General features: G+C 39.2%; 1 protein-coding gene across 1 annotated transcript; it reads left to right on the top strand.

Moving 5' to 3' along the window:
- Positions 1–214: 214 nt before the first annotated feature.
- Positions 215–17,503, top strand: LOC108985424 (lecithin-cholesterol acyltransferase-like 4). Its single transcript, XM_018957715.2, has 11 exons — positions 215–710; positions 4,656–4,747; positions 5,251–5,369; positions 12,669–12,804; positions 12,965–13,016; positions 14,021–14,121; positions 14,335–14,517; positions 15,699–15,856; positions 16,072–16,126; positions 16,318–16,371; positions 16,929–17,503. The coding sequence occupies exons 1-11, from the start codon at positions 467–469 to the stop codon at positions 17,337–17,339; spliced, it is 1,605 nt and encodes a 534-aa protein (XP_018813260.1). The 5' UTR covers positions 215–466; the 3' UTR covers positions 17,340–17,503.
- Positions 17,504–17,765: the final 262 nt, after the last annotated feature.

Raw genomic sequence — 17,765 nt, forward strand, 5'->3', positions numbered from 1 at the left:
TTAAATTAAATTAAATTCAGATAAATTTAACAATCAAACGGACATAAAGAGCACTAATTTAAGATTTGGAAAAAAAATTAGAAAAAAGAAAAGAAAAAGCACATATATCGACCGTGAAGGCTGGTTAGACGTGCCTATTTACTATTGGCCCTCGAACAGGCTCGGGATACACCCACCGTAGAGAAACAACACCCTCGAGTCTCGACTTCATTGCCTTTTGTTTTTATTTTGCTGTGTATCTGCCGCTGTGAAGCTTCGCGGTCACGCCCTCTGACAGCTTAACGACGCGCTCATAAATCCAAACCGCAATCCCAATTTTCTTTCTTCCTTCAATTCCTCAAAATTAAGATTTCTAATCAACCATCGGACCCTTAAAAACCTGCATTTTTTTCTTTTAAAAGAAAATCCATACCCTACAAAAAAACCCACACTTTTGATCCAATTAATTTTAGGGATTCGACACGGAATGGCCGTGCTGTTGGAGGAAATCGTGCACTCGGTGGAGCTTTGGCTGAAGCATCTCAGGAAGAAGCCCCAACCGTACGTGGACCCGAATCTCGACCCGGTTTTGTTGGTGCCCGGCGTCGCCGGTTCGATTCTTAAGGCCGTTAGTAACGATAACGGTAAGGAGGAGCGGGTTTGGATTCGGATTTTTGGCGCGGACTACAAGTGCCGGACCAAGCTTTGGTCTCGCTTCGACCCCTCTACAGGTGATTTTTTTTTTTGCTTCGCTAAGTTTTTGACTTCCTTGACCTGTGTTTGGTTTCTGTGGAGGTGGACGAAGGAAAGGATCTTTAGAGTTTAGTATTTGGCTCTTGGGAATCGGGTGAAAATGAGAGAGAATTAAATGCGGGTCTTCTTGTTTCTTTGCCCTCTGAGGAAATAGAGGGGAAATTGATTTAATTTGATTGAAACCAAAGAAAATACGTAATAGTATTAAGCCAACATCTCCTAACATGAAAACAAACCTTAAAAATTAGAGCCAGTAGTAGCTGAAGTAGACATGGGTGACAATTAGGTCCTATAACAAAACTAGATAGTTTCTAATTGCATTCATTTGTTTATCTTTGGGTCCTTTGAGTAGGTCTGAAGGTTTGTTATCCTGTTCGCTTAGTAGTGTTCCAATTGATTGATTATATAGCTAAAAACCCATGGTTCCAGATTATGATCTTTTAGTACTGCTTTTAGCCCATTCTACTTCCTAGCTTGTATTTAGGTGTTTTCTCTTGTATACTTCCAGGGTACTTGGGCTATGCCTATTTACTTGTCAATAAAATTTTCTTTTTACTTATAAAAACAAATGATCTTTTAGTAATAGAAGAAGGCTCATCTTATTGTATGATAATCCAAGAACTCCCTGAAAATTGTTTTCTTTTTTTGTTGGCCTGAAATTGTGTTTGGTCCAATGTGCTGAATATTTGTGCTAGTTAAGAAATTTGGAAAACTTTTTTTTTTTTAATGAGTAATCAAGTTGTATTAATAAAACAATAGGCAAAGCCATGTGTAGTACAAAGAATGCCCTAACTACATAGGGACAATAGATACAAGGAAATCATGGAAATCTTGGCCATTAAAATAAATGGTAGAGGCCCAAGTACAAAGGGTTCTAAAAAGAAAGCAATAAGTTCCTCCTTTGATCTCTCTTCGTCCTCGAACATCCGTTCATTGCGCTCCTGCCATATACACCACATAATGTATATAGGAATCATTTTCCATATCGCCTTGATCTGTTGATTTCCTCTTAGATCAGTCCAGCTAGCCAAAACCGCTACTACTGTCTCAGGCATAACCCAACCCAAGTCTAGTCTGCTAAATATCTCATTCCATAACCCTCGAGCTACTTCATAGTGAAGTAGAAGATGGTCCACAGATTCCCCCCCATTCATACACATGCAAAACCAATCTGCGATGATCACCCTTCTTTTCCTCAAATTATCCATTGTGAGGATCTTACCCAAGGAAGCGGTCCACACAAAAAATGATGCTTTGAGAGGCGCCTTATATCTCCAAATTCTTTTCCAAGGAAACTGAATAGGAGCTCATGTGAAAGGGTTTTATAGAACGAGCGAACCGAGAAAACACCACCTGAAGGTATCCACCACAATGTGTCAGCATGCTGATTATTCGGTTTGAGTGAGTACAAAAGCTTGAAAAAAGCTGCAAAGCTGTCCATTTCCCAATCATTTTCTGCCGGCTAAAATTGATGTTCCACTGGATTTGTTCCTCTACTATCACCATGACATCCGCCACTGAAGCATCTGTTTCATTTGCAACCCTAAAGAGATTAGAAAATAGATCCTTCAAAGCACTATTACCACACCAAGAATCATACTAGAATTTGATTCTAGCCTCATCTCTTAGGCATAATCGTGAATGACGAGAGAAAACCCTCCATCCTTTTCTTATATGTTTCCACAATCCCACTCCATATGTCCCTCTCACTTCATCAGTACACTATCCTCCCCCCCCCATAAACCCCCATATTTGCTCCCAATCACCAACTTCCAAAGGGCTTCTGGTTCTTTATGGTATCTCCACAACCATTTGCCAAGTAATGCCCAATTAAACAATCTTAGATTTTGAATACCTAACCCACCATTAGGGAGAGGACAACAAACCTTCTCCCACCTGAGAAGGTGGAATTTAAATTCCTCGCCTATCCCACCCCACAAGAAGTCCCGCTGTAACTTCTCAATATGAAGTGCCACACTTGCTGGAATGGGGAACAAGGACATGAAATAGGTCGGTAAATTAGATAATGTACTCTTTATCAGGGTAATCCTACCACCTTTTGATAGGTACATCCTCCACCTTTTGATAGGTACATCCTCTTCTAGCCTACTAATCAACGTTCTACTTTCTCAATGACTGAATCCCATACAGAAAACGCTCTCGGGGTGGCCCCCAACGGAAGGCCAAGATATGTCATAGGGAGTGAGGCAATCTTGCACCCTAGAGTATTAGCCAACTGTCTGATGTGTTGAACACCTCCAATAGGCACAATCTTTGATTTATCCAAGTTCACTTTCAACCCCGAAGCTGCTTTAAAACAAAGTAAGAGAGCCTTTAAAACTCGAACCTGATTATAGTCTGCCTATCAAAATATAAGAGTATCATCTGCAAACAATAAATGAGAGATGTTAATAAATCCCCATCACAGGGATCCGATTGAGTACCTAGTCACACACCCATTAGAGACTAGGGCTGTGGTCATTCTGCTCAAAGCCTTCATCACAATAACAAAGAGTAATGGGGACAGTGGATCTCTTTGTCTTAAACCTCGAGAGCTATTGAAATAACCTGTTGGACTTCCATTATTCAGGACTGAAAATTTCGCTATAGATATACACCAACGGATCCAAGATCTCCATTTCTCCCCAAAACTACATCTCCCAAGAAGGTCAAGAAGGAATCTCAGTTAACATGATCATATGCCTTCTCCATGTCTAACTTACAAATAATCCCTGCATTACCAGCTTTCAGTCTACTATCCAGGCATTCATTTGCAATGAGAACCGCATCTAAGATCTGTCTATCTTTTACAAAAGCATTATGGGGCTTTGAGATTATCTTTGCCACAACCTCACTAAGGCGTTTCGCAAGTACCTTAGAGATAATCTTGTATACCCCATTTACTAGACTAATGGGACGAAACTCCCTGATCTCCTCGGCCTCAACCTTTTTTGGTATCAAAGCAAGAAAAGTGGCATTCAGGTTTTTCTCGAATTTTTCAACCGAATGGAATTCCTGGAACACCTTCATGAGATCATCCTTCAATACATCCCAGCATGTTTGAAAGAAACCCAAAGAAAACCCATCAGGACCTGCAGCCTTATCTTTAGCCATTTTTCTCACCACATCAAAAACCTCAGCCTCCTCAAAAGGCCTCTCTAAATGGCTACCATCCATAGGCCCAATAGAATAAAAAACTAGCCCATCAAGCTTAGGCCGCCAACCCTCCTGCTCAGTTAGCAGTTGTTCAAAAAAACCAACCACATGATTATTAATCACCTGTTCATCCTTGCAAATAATCCCATCAATTTTCAGCACCTCAATATTGTTGGATCTCCTGTGAGAGTTGGCTACCCTGTGAAAAAACTTAGTGCTTCGGTCTCCTTCCTTCAACCATAATGCTCTAGACTTTTGCCGCCACGAAATCTCTTCTAGTAGAATGATCCTCTCAAGGTCTGCAACCAGCACAAGCTTTTGGGCTAATTCCTCCTGTGATAAGGTCCTAGACTCTTGTAACCTTTCTAGCTCATGGATCTCCCTTGTCTTACTTTCCTTGTGCTTCCCAATTTGGAAAACTTGCTTGCTCAAACCAGGTTAAATTGTTGCTTCCCTAATATGTATGTATATTCGCTTGTTAGGGTACACAGATCTGAACATGTTTAAATGAATAAATCATTTTAAGCAAAAACAGATAGGAAACAGCTTTTCTTCCTTAATTTGTATATATATTATCATTTATTTCAACAATTGCTTTCTTAATAAGTAACTCAACAAACGCTTGTATGCAGCTGCATGCAAATATGCCTCACACTGTTGCAATTGCTTGTATGCTTTATATTTTTTTAGGCTTTCTTTTTTAATGATCACACATTTACAATTAGCAATTTCTGGTGTTCAATAACGATGTTTATCATGTGAAACAGGTACAACTATGTCTTTGGACCCAAAATCAAGTGTTGTGGTTCCTGAGGACAGATTCGGACTATATGCAATTGATGTGTTGGACCCTGACATGGTGTGTTATATATCGTTTACTTGTATTGCTTATTTAGGAGCTGGCTTTACAGTTGAATAGCTTACTACTTCTATAAATTTCATACTTTTTTCTTTTGGATATGTAATTGTCTATGCTCTATTCTTTAAAATTTTGTTTGAAGCCTTGAAGATAGCTGACAAATATTATTTTATTGCAAAAAAAAAGGAAGGTTGAAAATGCTTTCCGTGAGTTGTAACTTAGCTTTCTATCAGATTTTTGCGTCTTTAAGTAAAATGTTAAGTATAATGTTAACCTGAGTGTAGGTTCCTCCCTCATCAGCTTATCTGTGGTTTGGTGTATAATTTATAACTTTTTTGGACTAAATATATTCCACTAGTTGGTTATGCTGAATTACATATGACTGCTAAGTGAAACCGTGCTAGAATGTTTTCGTTACCATTTTTTCTGCCAGTTAAATATGCTTTAGCTAAATAAAAAAGTGAACTACTGATGAATGTCTTCTAATGTTTTGCTTCATACAGATCATTGGTCGTGATTGTGTTTATTATTTTCACGAGATGATTGTTGAGATGATCAAATGGGGTTTTCAAGAGGGACAGACACTTTTTGGATTTGGTTATGATTTCCGCCAAAGTAACAGGTACCTGCCAAATGGCACATTTATTTGAATGCTGCTATGTTTAAAAAGTTTGGAAGACAAGCCAGAAAATGTAGAAAAGGATCCAACATTGTACTGTGTGCTCCTTTATGAGTTTGTTGCAAACATTGTACAACCTGAGTTCCATGCTTTGTGTTGTAGCTTTTAACATTATCAGGCACTCTTTGACAACAACTTGGGAGGTCAACCTGGCCCATGATACTTTTTTTTAGTAATCTCCATTTGGGGTGTTGGGGGTTGGGAGATTAACAAGGTGGTTGGTTCAGTTTGCTGTTTGCACACACCTCTTCTCCTCAACAGTCTCTATGGTTTTACCTATTGCAATGGAAAGAGATGTACCAAACTCTATATTCCTAGTTTTAAAAAAGAAAACTGTATATTCTTAGATCTTGATGAATTTTCTAACATCATATACTTTGCGTCCACAGTCTCCAAGACTTGATTGTTTCCACTTGAGACTTATTCTTTATTCTTCTAAAGCTCCATTGTTTTAGGAAGTTGATTAGTTCAACCAGATAGTGGTCAACTTTGCTAGTCATAGAGGGAACTATAGATTTATCTCCTTCATCTCTCCGTACACTTGCGAAAATACTTGCGAAAATACTATGTTCTTTCATTTTGATGAGTCATTTAGCGCAAGATTACTGAAGTGATTTATGTAAGTTTTAAGATTATGATGGGTCAGTATGTTGAAGTGGTGATTGAGTCCAAATGTTTCATCGTGTTAAAACTTAGAGAGGGTGCTGTGCGAGTAACAGAGAGAAGTTGGAAAACAGAGTACTCGGTGGAGCTGGGGTACTCTTCAATTCAGTGGCTTGTGAAGGTACTGGAGGAGTGCTTAAGCAAGGGGAAGAAGGAGGTTTATTCGGCAACACGGAATGGATTCTCTAGTCTTATAGCACAACGATGTGTTAACAGGCGAGGGAGATTTCTTGAAATATCCGAGTACAATCAGGGAGGGAGGAGAAATGTCATCTGCATTCCTGAGGGTGATAACGGAGGGGGATGGAGGAAGATGAGGGAGAAGCTGAAAGAGAAAGGTATGGATGGCTCAAAAAGGGTTGGTGTGCATGGAGGAGGGGGACGGAACCTCGGTAGTGGGGCACTGAGACATAAAAATTGGTCGTATAAGGAGGCGTTGTCCGTGAATATCAACCAGCGGCAGGGTGGTGCGAACTTGCGTGAGCGGCAGGGTGGTGCGAACTTGCGCGATGGCGGTGGGAACTTGCGTGAAGAAGGTGCAAGAGCCGGGGGTAGAGGACAAAGGCCATGGCAGAGGGAAGGAACGCTGCATCCAAAGTGTGTGTCGTGCCATACTTTGTGTCAGGAGACGTGGGAAGTCAGAAAGGACTTGGCGGAAATGCGGGGACTGATGCATTCACTGCAGAGAGATATGGCTGTAATAGTGAAATTTACCGGGTCTGTTAAGGCAATGGAGAAGACGGGGGTTTTAAAAGGGAAAGAGAAGGTTCATGGGCTGGGTTATACTCTGAACAAGGCCCAGCTGAAAACAAAAAAAGGAAAGGGCTGGGCTGTGTGGAGAAAAAAGAGTGGGCCGACGCGGCCCAAAACCAGTCTTAGCAGCCCGCCCGTATTCACTCGGGCTGATGGGGCAGGGCCTTCTAGGCCTTCTGGACAGCAGTTTATTGGGCCTGGGCCGGCCCAGCCCAAGAATTCAGGACTCGGGTCAGAGCAACCCGTTTCGCCTTCGAGCCCTAGCAGATTCGGGTCAGAGAAACCCGTTTCGTCCACGAGCCCTAGCAGACTTTCACCCGAGCTGAGCAGCCTCGGGTTTGTGCCGGATAGTCAACCGACGGCGCTGGGTCAGCCGACGGTTACACAGACAGTGCCGACGGTGGCAGAGGATGTCGCCGATGAAGCGACGCCGGTGTTCTACGCGCAACAGGCGCTGGTGGGTTTCGAGGATCGTCTTTCTCAGCCACACGTGGGACAGATACCGCCGATGAAGGGAGGCGGGGGTTTCTTGACTCCGGTGGACCTCTCAGTGAGACATTTGGAGGAGCTTGAGGTGGATGAGGAGGAGAATGATTCGGATGATTTGATGCACTCCGTGGAGGATGAACTCTTCATCCCTGAGGCTTGTGGTTTTGAGGAGCTTTCGGTAGGGGGTAGCTTTCAGGATAACAGAGTGGGGAATCCAATCCCACTGAACTATTATTTTCCAGACCAAGTCTCAGATTGGGTAATACACAAAGCAAAGGAAATTCAAAATGTGGTAGGGATAGATTGTGATGGGTTTGAGGAGCAGTTCATAGCTTTGTTAACTGCTATGGAAGCTGGTCACCGCCAAAATAAGAAGGGGGAATCGAAGAAAAGCCGAGAATTGAAAAGATTGATGTGGTCGATGAATTCGGAAGGTGGTTCGAGTAGGAATAGGGTAAAAGGGAAGGGGCTGAATATTTCTCAATGAAGCCCAAGATTGTTTCTTGGAATGTTCGGGGCCTCAATGTGGTAGAGAAACGTCTTCGGATTAGACATTTAATTCGTGAGTGGAAAGCGGATATTGTATGCTTACAGGAGACAAAATTGAAAATGATTAACAGGAAGATTGTGAGGAGTTTATGGAGCAACATATATGTAGATTGGGTTTATTTGGCCTCGTCAGGGGCATCGGGAGGAATGATGGTGATGTGGGATAAGAGAGTGGTGGAGAAAGTGGAGGAATATATAGGGAGCTTTTTGATAGCGTGCGCATTCAAATGTGTTTCAGATGGTTTTTCGTGGGCATTTGCAGGGGTGTATGGGCCTAATCTAGATTCAGACAGAAGCATGTTGTGGGATGAGCTTGTAGGGGTGTATAGTTGGTGGGAGCTCCCTTGGTGCATTGGAGGGGATTTCAATGTGGTTCGTTTTCAAAGTGAATGTTCTGGAAGTAGAAGATTGAGACCAGCAAGTTTGGAGTTCTCGGAGTGTATTTTTGACTTGAATTTGATCGACCTTCCACTTGTTGGGGGTGGAGCAACTTGGTCAAATAATCAGTCTTGGTCCCGTTTGGACCGTTTCTTAATTTCACCTGAGTTTGAAAGTCATTTTCCTGATATCTGGCAAACTCGTTTGGCACGCCTAGCATCAGATCATTGGCCAATTTTGCTTGATTGTGGAGGCATTCGTAGCGGTAAAAGGTATTTTAAGTTTGAGAATATGTGGATGAAGTCTGAAGGTTTCGTGGATAGGGTCAAACAATGGTGGAGTTCGTATCATCTTGAAGGTACACCTAGCTACATTTTTGCAAGCAAATTGAAAGAGTTAAAAAGAAATCTAAAGGTGTGGAACCAACATACTTTCGGCAATGTAGAAGATAATAAAAATACAAAGTGGGAGGAAATACAGGAGTTAGAAAGAATTCAAGAAGGGAGACCACTTACTGAGGAGGAACAAGTTCATAAATCTAGTTTGGCTGCAGATCTTGAGAGGATAATTCTACAAGAAGAGATGTCATGGCGCCAGAAATCGAGAGCCCTTTGGTTAAAGGAAGGGGATCGGAACGCAAAGTTCTTCCATAAAATTGCAAATTCTCATAGAAGAAATAATAACATTGAGATGCTGAAAATTGAAGGGGTCGAGTGTAGAGAAGAAGAAGCAATAAAAGACCATGTGGTAAATTTCTTTGAGGAGCTTCTTACTGAACAGGTGGGGTGGAGGCCTACTTTGAATGGATTGGTTTTTGGTACTATAGAGTTGGAGGAAGTCGAAAGGATGGAAAGGGCATTCGAAGAGGAAGAGGTTTATGATGTAATAAAGAAAATGGCTAAAGATAAGGCACCCGGTCCTGATGGTTTCTCCATGGGTTTTTACCAAGAATGTTGGGAGGTGATAAAGGGGGATCTTATGAAGGTGTTTCAGGAGCTTTTCTCGATTGGCAAATTTGAGAAAAGCCTCAACACCACTTTCCTTGCTTTAATCCCTAAAAAGGTAGGGGCTTCTGAGATCTCCGATTTTCGGCCTATTAGTCTAGTGAATGGTACGTACAAGATCATTGCTAAAGTACTCGCAAATCGTCTGAGTGGGGTCTTGGGACAGATCGTCACTAAGCCCCAAAATGCCTTTGTAAAGGGTAGACAAATACTTGATGCGGCTCTAATTGCTAATGAATGTCTGGACAGTCGTGTGAAGACTGGTAGCCCAGGGCTTATGTGCAAGCTAGATATGGAAAATGCATATGATCATGTTAATTGGGATTTCCTTCTATATCTACTGGGTAGGTGCGGATTTGGAGAAAAATGGAGGTCGTGGATCAGTTGGTGTATCTCTACGGCAAGATTCTCTGTGTTAATCAACGGCAGTCCAGAGGGTTTCTTCCCGAGTTCTCGTGGCTTAAGACAAGGGGATTCATTATCTCCATTACTTTTTGTTATTGTTATGGAGGCACTAAGCAGGATGATCTCAGCCTTAGTGACTAATGGTAATATGAGTGGTTTTCAGATTGGATCGCCGAGTAGGGGTCCCACCACCATCTCACATTTACTGTTTGCAGATGATACGCTTATTATGTGTGATGCCGAGATAGATCAGTTGAGGGCTGTGAGGGCATTGTTGCTTTGTTTTGAGGCAGTGTCTGGTTTAAAAGTGAATTATGATAAATCTGAGTTGGTGCCTATTGGAGAAGTTCAAAATTTAAGGGTAATGGCTGGTATACTGGGTTGTAAGATAGGGTCTCTCCCTATGAACTATTTGGGATTACCTCTGGGTATAGCCTCGAGGGCGCTTTCTATTTGGGATACTGTGATTGAAAAAGTAGAGAGAATATTAGCAGGTTGGAAGAGAATGTATTTGTCAAAAGGGGGCAGGATCACGCTTATTAAAAGTACGCTTTCCAATCTACCCACTTATTTCTTATCCTTATTCCCTATACCGGCTAGTGTAGCTGGACGTCTTGAGAAGATACAAAGAGACTTTCTGTGGGGGGGCCTAGGTGAAGAGTTCAAATTCCATTTAGTCAAGTGGGAAATTGTATGTCGTCCAATCTCCAATGGTGGATTGGGTATTAGAAATTTGAGGATGTTTAATCGGGCACTACTTGGCAAATGGTTGTGGCGGTATATCAAGGAACCGGATGCCTTATGGAAGATTGTGATTGAGAACAAATACGGTGGTCTCGAGGGGGGTTGGTGTACTAGAGAGGTTCAAGGGGCCGCTGGAAAGGGATTATGGAAACACATTAGAAGAGGATGAGCGGTTTTTCATCAACATACAAGATTGCAATTGGGTACAGGTTCAAAGATCAGATTTTGGAAGGATGTTTGGTGTACCAATTGTACTCTACAAGACAGGTTTCCTACACTTTTTGTGATTGCAAATGCTAAAGATGCCATGGTGGCGGAGGTAATGGAAGTTGTAGGTAGAAACATCCATTGGAATATCAATTTCTTCAGGGCAGCACATGACTGGGAGATGGGGAGTTTTATAGACTTTTATAGCCTTTTATACTCTTGTCGTCCAAATACCCAGCATACAGATGATTTGTGGTGGTGTCCAACAAGGAAAGGGGTCTTCACTGTTAGCTCCTTTTACAAGGTACTCACACAAGTGCCTGACAGTCAATTTCCATGGAGAAAGCTCTGGTGCAATAAGGCTCCTCTCAAAGCTTCTTTCTTTGTGTGGACATCGGCTCTGGGGAAGATTCTTACTACGGATAATCTGAGAAGACGAAACATAATTATAGCAGACTGGTGTTGTATGTGTAAAAGAGGGGGTGAATCGGTGGATCATTTACTTTTACATTGCGAGGTAGCCAGGACTATTTGGGATGCGGTGTTTAACAGAATAGATCTAGCATGGGTTATGCCAGAAACTGTGATGGAGGCTTTGGCCTGTTGGACTTCAATTCGAGGAGTGAGACAGATTAAAGCGGTTTGGAAGATGATTCCAAACTGTATTTTGTGGTGCTTATGGCAGGAGCGCAATGAGAGGATTTTTGAAGACAAAGAGAGATCAATAGCAGAGCTAAAAATGTTATTTTTTAGGACCCTTTGTATTTGGGCTCATGCTGTGGACTTTAATGGCATGGAATTTCAAGAGTTTCTAGTTTCTAATGTTCCCACCTAGTTAGGATGGGAGCAGTAGAACTTTTCTTTGTAATTGACACTTTTTGGATGAATATATACTTATTTTACTTATAAAAAAAAACTTTCCCAAACTTTCAAACAAAAAACAAAAAAAAAATCAAAATTTTCAAATCTCAAAACAAAAATGGTATTAAAAATTTTTATTTTAGCAATATTTTAACTTTATAATATTTTTTATTCAATTTTTTCTCTCTCCTTTCCCAAAACCCAATAAATACTTAACTCAAACTATCTCACTCATATTCACAAACATCTTACTATTCACAAAACTCTCATCTCATCTTCATTCCTCAAGCGTCCCTTTAGTCTGTTGAATTCTATAGCAATTGCCCAAAATAGGTGTTGAAGAAAATTATAAATTCATTTATTGTATGCTCGTGCTCTTCAAAGTTTTATCGTTAATAGGAACTTCCGATTTGTGTGATCATATGTATTTTCTAAGTCTAACTTGCAAAGAACACCCAATTCCCTTGATCTTACTTCTTGTTCAAGCACACATTAGCAAGGAGGGTTGAGTCTTAAATTTGCCATCCACTGATGAGATATTGTGGAATATAAACTGTTTTGTTTCATGTGCTGCACATGGAGGGGAAAAAGTGGCTGGATTTTTTAGGATAGCGTTTTCCTAGGCTTAGTTTCCAGGATTTCTTGATCTCGTTTCCTTTTATGCTTAGGTGTGTTTGATGGTATTCGTTGTATACTTTGATGCAGCCTTTGTTTCCTCTTGTTGTTCATTAAGAAAAATTCTCTCTTAAAAAAAATTGCCGATACTCGCTTGAACACATTTTGGAATAGTACTTTCTCTATGTAATCTTGATATGGAGTTATCTTTTATGTTAAATTTAGGCATGCAAGTATATACCAGCTTTTTCCTTCAATTTGTTTATTTATTTTCTTTAATCCCTTTACTTTTGGATGTCAAGAGTTATTTATAAAAAAAAAAAAAAGATGGACCGCATGAGTTATTTTGGCAGATGGCATAATCACATAATTTTTAAGTAGTACATTCTTTTGTAAATCAAGAACACATATATTTCAATTGAGGTGGACTTGAAAATTAATTTTTTTAATCCAGAAATCTCTTTCTAGAATAATCCATATCAGCCCTTGATTGGGTGTGGTTTTTGAATGAAGATATTTTTCTGTTCTTGTAGGTTAATGTTATCAACCTCTTTATGCTTTGTTTATCTCTTAGGTTGCCTAAAACATTGGAGCGGTTAGCTGCAAAACTAGAGTTAGTATACAATGCTTCTGGAGGGAAAAAGATAACCATCATAAGTCATTCCATGGGGGGTCTTCTGGTGAAATGTTTCATGTGCCTGCATAGTGATGTAAGAACCCACATTTCTTATTTCTTGACTTTTTCTAATTTTCCTTTCTGCCTTTTCAGTCTCATATCTCTCTTTCTATGGCTCGTGGTTGTCTTTCTTAGCTGGTGCTTCATTTTTGCCGCAAGGTAAATCCTACAGCTTTATGCATGTTTTTTTGCAGATTTTTGAGAAATATGTGAAGAATTGGATTGCAATTGCTGCACCGTTTCAGGGTAAGTGATCCTATGTAATTTGAACAACAGAGCTTAATAATAGCTTCTATGTGACTGCAACTTCTAGCTTTCTGATACATACAGAAATAAGGAATTTTGCTTTCTGTGTATCTTCTCTTTATGGGAATGACGTTGCTTTTCCCTCCACACTTTCTTGCTCCAAATATGTGAGTACTCTGAAATAGAAAAATAAAATGACTGACTTCAGAAGGATAATTATGCTGTATGCTGTAAGAGTTGTGCTACTTTTCTTGCTTATAGTATATTCCAAGAAAATGTCTTGGAACATGTTAATTCATTCCTAATTTATATATGCTGGGATCAAACTATTCTTAAAATTGTTGTACATACTAATAGTTGCCATATGCCTATCAGCTGAATTGCTCTGTTGAACTTCTTGGCAATTAATCATGACATATAGCTTGGTTTATACTTTAAAATCGTTTATCCATTTCAGTCTTGTTTGAACTTTAAAAAAATTTGTTCTATTTCCATTTAACGCATTGCTTAGAGCATGATTTTTTTTTTTTTTTCCACTAGAATAGGCTAAAAGCAAATCATGAAGATTATCTCCATTCAATACAAGAGCCTTTGCCCAAATACGCAAGGCACAAAGGAAAAACTCTCTAAGTTCTCCCCTCGAGCATTCTCTATCTTCAAGCACTGCCCATTTCTTTCCAACCATAAAGGGATCATCCTCCATATGGCAACAATATGGTGACTCCCCTTAAAACCTTGTTAACAAGCTGAGATATCCACCACTTGCTTATGCATCACCCAAGCAATAACCGTCCGACCAAAAATCTCATCCCAAAAAGTCTTAGCCACCTCACAATGAAGAAATAAATGGTCAACAGATTCACCATATTTCTTACACAGGAAGCATCAATCCACAACAAATCATCCACGCTTTCTCAAATTATCCGTGGTCAAAATTTGATCTTGGTTTTTATTTCCCTGAAAGTTTTTAAGTTATTGAGGCAGTGTGTCAAATTGTTGTGCAGGTGCACCTGGATATGTCATATCTACCTTTTTGAATGGAATGTCATTTGTTGAAGGGTGGGAACAGAATTTTTTTATATCAAAATGGAGCATGCACCAGCTGGTATGAGTCCATTTCTGTTGGCGGTTTGAGTTACATTTCTCTCGGGGCTTCCCCTCGTTGCACTATTTTTTTTAATATTGAGATACCTGTCACTTTTATGTTGTGTTTCATTTTAGCAGATGACAATTATATCCTTTCAGTTTGCTGATACTTGGATGTGAGTTGCACTGTTTTATAGATGACTGTTTTATTAATATGTTGCAATTTTTTCAGCTGATCGAATGTCCATCAATTTATGAATTGATGAGTTGTCCAAGTTTTGATTGGCAACAAATTCCTCTCCTAGAGATCTGGAGAGAAAGGCTAGACAGTGAGGGGAACTCTCATATTATCCTAGAGTCTTACCCTCCAGCAGAAAATATAGAAATTTTTAAGGAAGCTCTTTCAAGTAACACGGTAAGCTACGATATCTGGTTGGGTCAAGTGCAGATCACTGAAGTTTGGGATAGCTTTAAGATTCTTTTACTCTCTCTGGGTCTTAGTGAATGTGAAACTCTCTCACCGTGTTTGGATTTTTGAACATTTACAATCTTTAAAATCTTTTTTATTCACTTTTTTAGTTGTCGCGTCCTATAGGATTTTTTTTTTCATAAGATGTGACAAAAGCTTAATGATGGCTGTCAACTTATGATAGAGCTGGTTTTTGAAGGACATACATGATTTTTAAAGCTGTAACTAATGAAATGTTACTAGATAGCACTAAGTGGCTTAATAAGGATATATATAGCTGATTTCCATTGATCAAGATCAAGGCATAGTTGAGTTGATTTGAGAATATCTAGTTGTCACATTTCAAACGCTAATTTCCTATTATGCCAAATTTTTTGATAAGCAATTGCCTATTATATGAATTGAATTGCAATGAATGGATTGGTTATGGAGAATATACTTCCAGTAAGGGAAGTATGTGGGTAAAGTTTACAGCATTTTCATTTCACTCGTTTTGGCACTTTGTGGAATTTCAGTTTGCTTACGTTTGGTTCAATGCACTTTCTTGTTCATGTTTTTTTACGAGTCTGTCTTTGTATTTTGTGCTCCCAAGTTGTTCCAGGTTGAGAGGGAGTATAAGATTTTTTTTTTTGTTTGTTTGCTTGGTTTCTTTTGATTTGAGCTTATAAGATATGCTTCAGCTTGAGGGGGGGAGTATTACGGAAAGTATTAACTATAAAAAAAAAAGTATTACGGAAATTATTAATAAGAAGAATATATTTCTATGCAAAAGAATGTTGGGAGGAAGGAAGAATTACCTTCATCCTCTCATTTTCTGTCAAAATCCAATTCCTTACATCAGCTGATGATCATTTAAACTCAAGTTCAGGGTTTTCTCGCGATCAAGATTTGAACTTGGAACTTTGGTTCCAGCGTGGTCTTTATTTTCTTATTTATTGGATTGTTGTTTGGGTCATTCTCCATGGAAAGAGAAAAATAGAAGAGCTTTCTGTTATCCATAAGGTTACATATGTCCTAACCATGCATATTGATGATTTCATTTCCTGTTATTCTTATGTGGTGCTATGCGAACACTAGATGAAGAGAGCAGTAATAGCTTACTTGACTTCATCTGTATTTAATTCCAGGTCAATTACGATGGTGAAATTATTCCCCTACCATTCAACTTGGAGATCTTGAAATGGGCTAATGAAACACACGAGGTTTTATCTAGTGCTAAAGTGCCTTCTAGAGTTAAATTCTACAATATATATGGGATCAATCTTGAGACACCCCATAGTGTCTGGTAATATTCATCGACTTTTAGATGAAGTGTTACTGGTTAAAATTTTTTCCATTCAAAAAATACAGCTTCTGTTTGGTTTATTGTGGAATAGAAGATTATAACAATTATATTTTACTTATAAAAAAAAAATGAAGATTATAACAACTAATATATTAGTTATGTTTGTTGCTAGTGAGTTGGATTCATTTTACCTCTAAAGTTAATTTACTCTGCAGTTATGGAAGTGAGGAAACTCCGGTTTCAGATTTACTACAACTACCATTTTTCGAGGTCAGTATCTGCCACGGACTATTCTCAATTTGATGTCAGTGTACCTCCTGGTTCCCAAAGTTTAACCAACTGTTTTGTGGTTCACCCATTTTTATATAGATCCAATATTAAATTACTTAATATGATCTCATGTTTCTTTTTCTAGAAGTTGCCATGTTTAAGAAAACTGACTTCTATTTGCATATTTGCAGCCTAAATACATATGTGTTGATGGTGATGGAACAGTTCCGACAGAGTCAGCTAAGGTATGCCCCAGTTTCTGTTGTATATGTTACGAGTCAGTGCTACAGAAGAAGATATATATCAGTTTAGTAGCTGGGGTCATGATAAATTTCTCAGGCAGGATGCTTTTAGCAACATTGAAGAAATTATTTTTTGGACATTGTTATATGCAAAAGAGGAATACCAAAACTTAAAGCTGCTTGCTGGATAACTACTTGGATTCACATTTTCAGCTATTTTATAACGCAATTTGGCCAAATATTTTTTAGCGTTTGATAAATCCATTGAATGATACACTGTGCAGAAGATAAACAAGAAAACTTTCAAGAATTTGATGGTTGTTATTATCTTGGAATCCTTTAAGAACAATGAAAAAGGAAAACTTGAGCTGCTCATCTAAATATACTTCAATGAAAAGGAGAAAATGGACCCGCCATTTTTTAGCTATTGCATAGACATGTTGATCCATGCAGCTATATTGTCAGTCATGGCTTTCTACTGATCTAATTTAGATTGGTCATTGTGATTTATTGACTAGCAATATATGTTAAGCTGCTTTTCCTTTTCGTTACCCTTCCAGGCCGATGGGCTCAATGCAGAAGCAAGGGTTGGAGTCCCTGGTGAGCATCGAGGAATTCTATGTGACCATCATGTATTTCGTATTCTCAAGCACTGGCTGAAGGCAGATTCGGACCCTTACTACAACCCTCTAAATGATTATGTGATTTTACCCACTGCATTTGAAATGGAAAAGCACAGGGAGAAAGGCTTCCAAGTAACATCGCTTAAAGAAGAATGGGAAATCATCTCAGAAGATGACCAAGACAGTGTTGCTGATACAAAGCCTTCGGTGAGCTCCATATCGGTTTCTCACGTTGGAGACTATCAATCTTCATGGGCTGAGGCTCATGCTACTGTCATTATTCACCCTCAAAATGAGGGCAAGCAGCATGTTGAGCTGAATGCCATAAGTGTGTCAGTTGATTCCTAAATCAGTTCCTATCAAACTGTTTTATTGAATGGATGGAAAAGGATGGAAAGTCTCCTGTACCATCCGTGTGGTTAAGATCTTGTAAAATCAAGAATGAACTTACGAGATACATATGATATGTAAATGTCTGTACAGAGTAATTGTAAAAAAAAAAAAAAAAAAAACTAGCATTCATTGAACTTGCTTATTGGTTCTGGTACTTGTCGGACTGTATAAAATGCTGAACTGGAGCAATTGCACAAAAAAATAAATAAAAAGAAAAAAGAAAAAGAAAACTAGTATTCATTGAACTTGCTTATTGGTACCTGGTACTTGTTGAACTGTAAATATGGTGAACAGTGTGATCTTTAGGTTGATTTTTAGGTGTGAACCAGGAAGGTGGTTTGCACGAATAAAAACGCTTGCTGAATTCAATGGGTTTGTAGT

This window comes from Juglans regia, chromosome 3 (genome assembly GCF_001411555.2).
Source record: "Juglans regia cultivar Chandler chromosome 3, Walnut 2.0, whole genome shotgun sequence".
Taxonomy (NCBI): domain Eukaryota; kingdom Viridiplantae; phylum Streptophyta; class Magnoliopsida; order Fagales; family Juglandaceae; genus Juglans; species Juglans regia.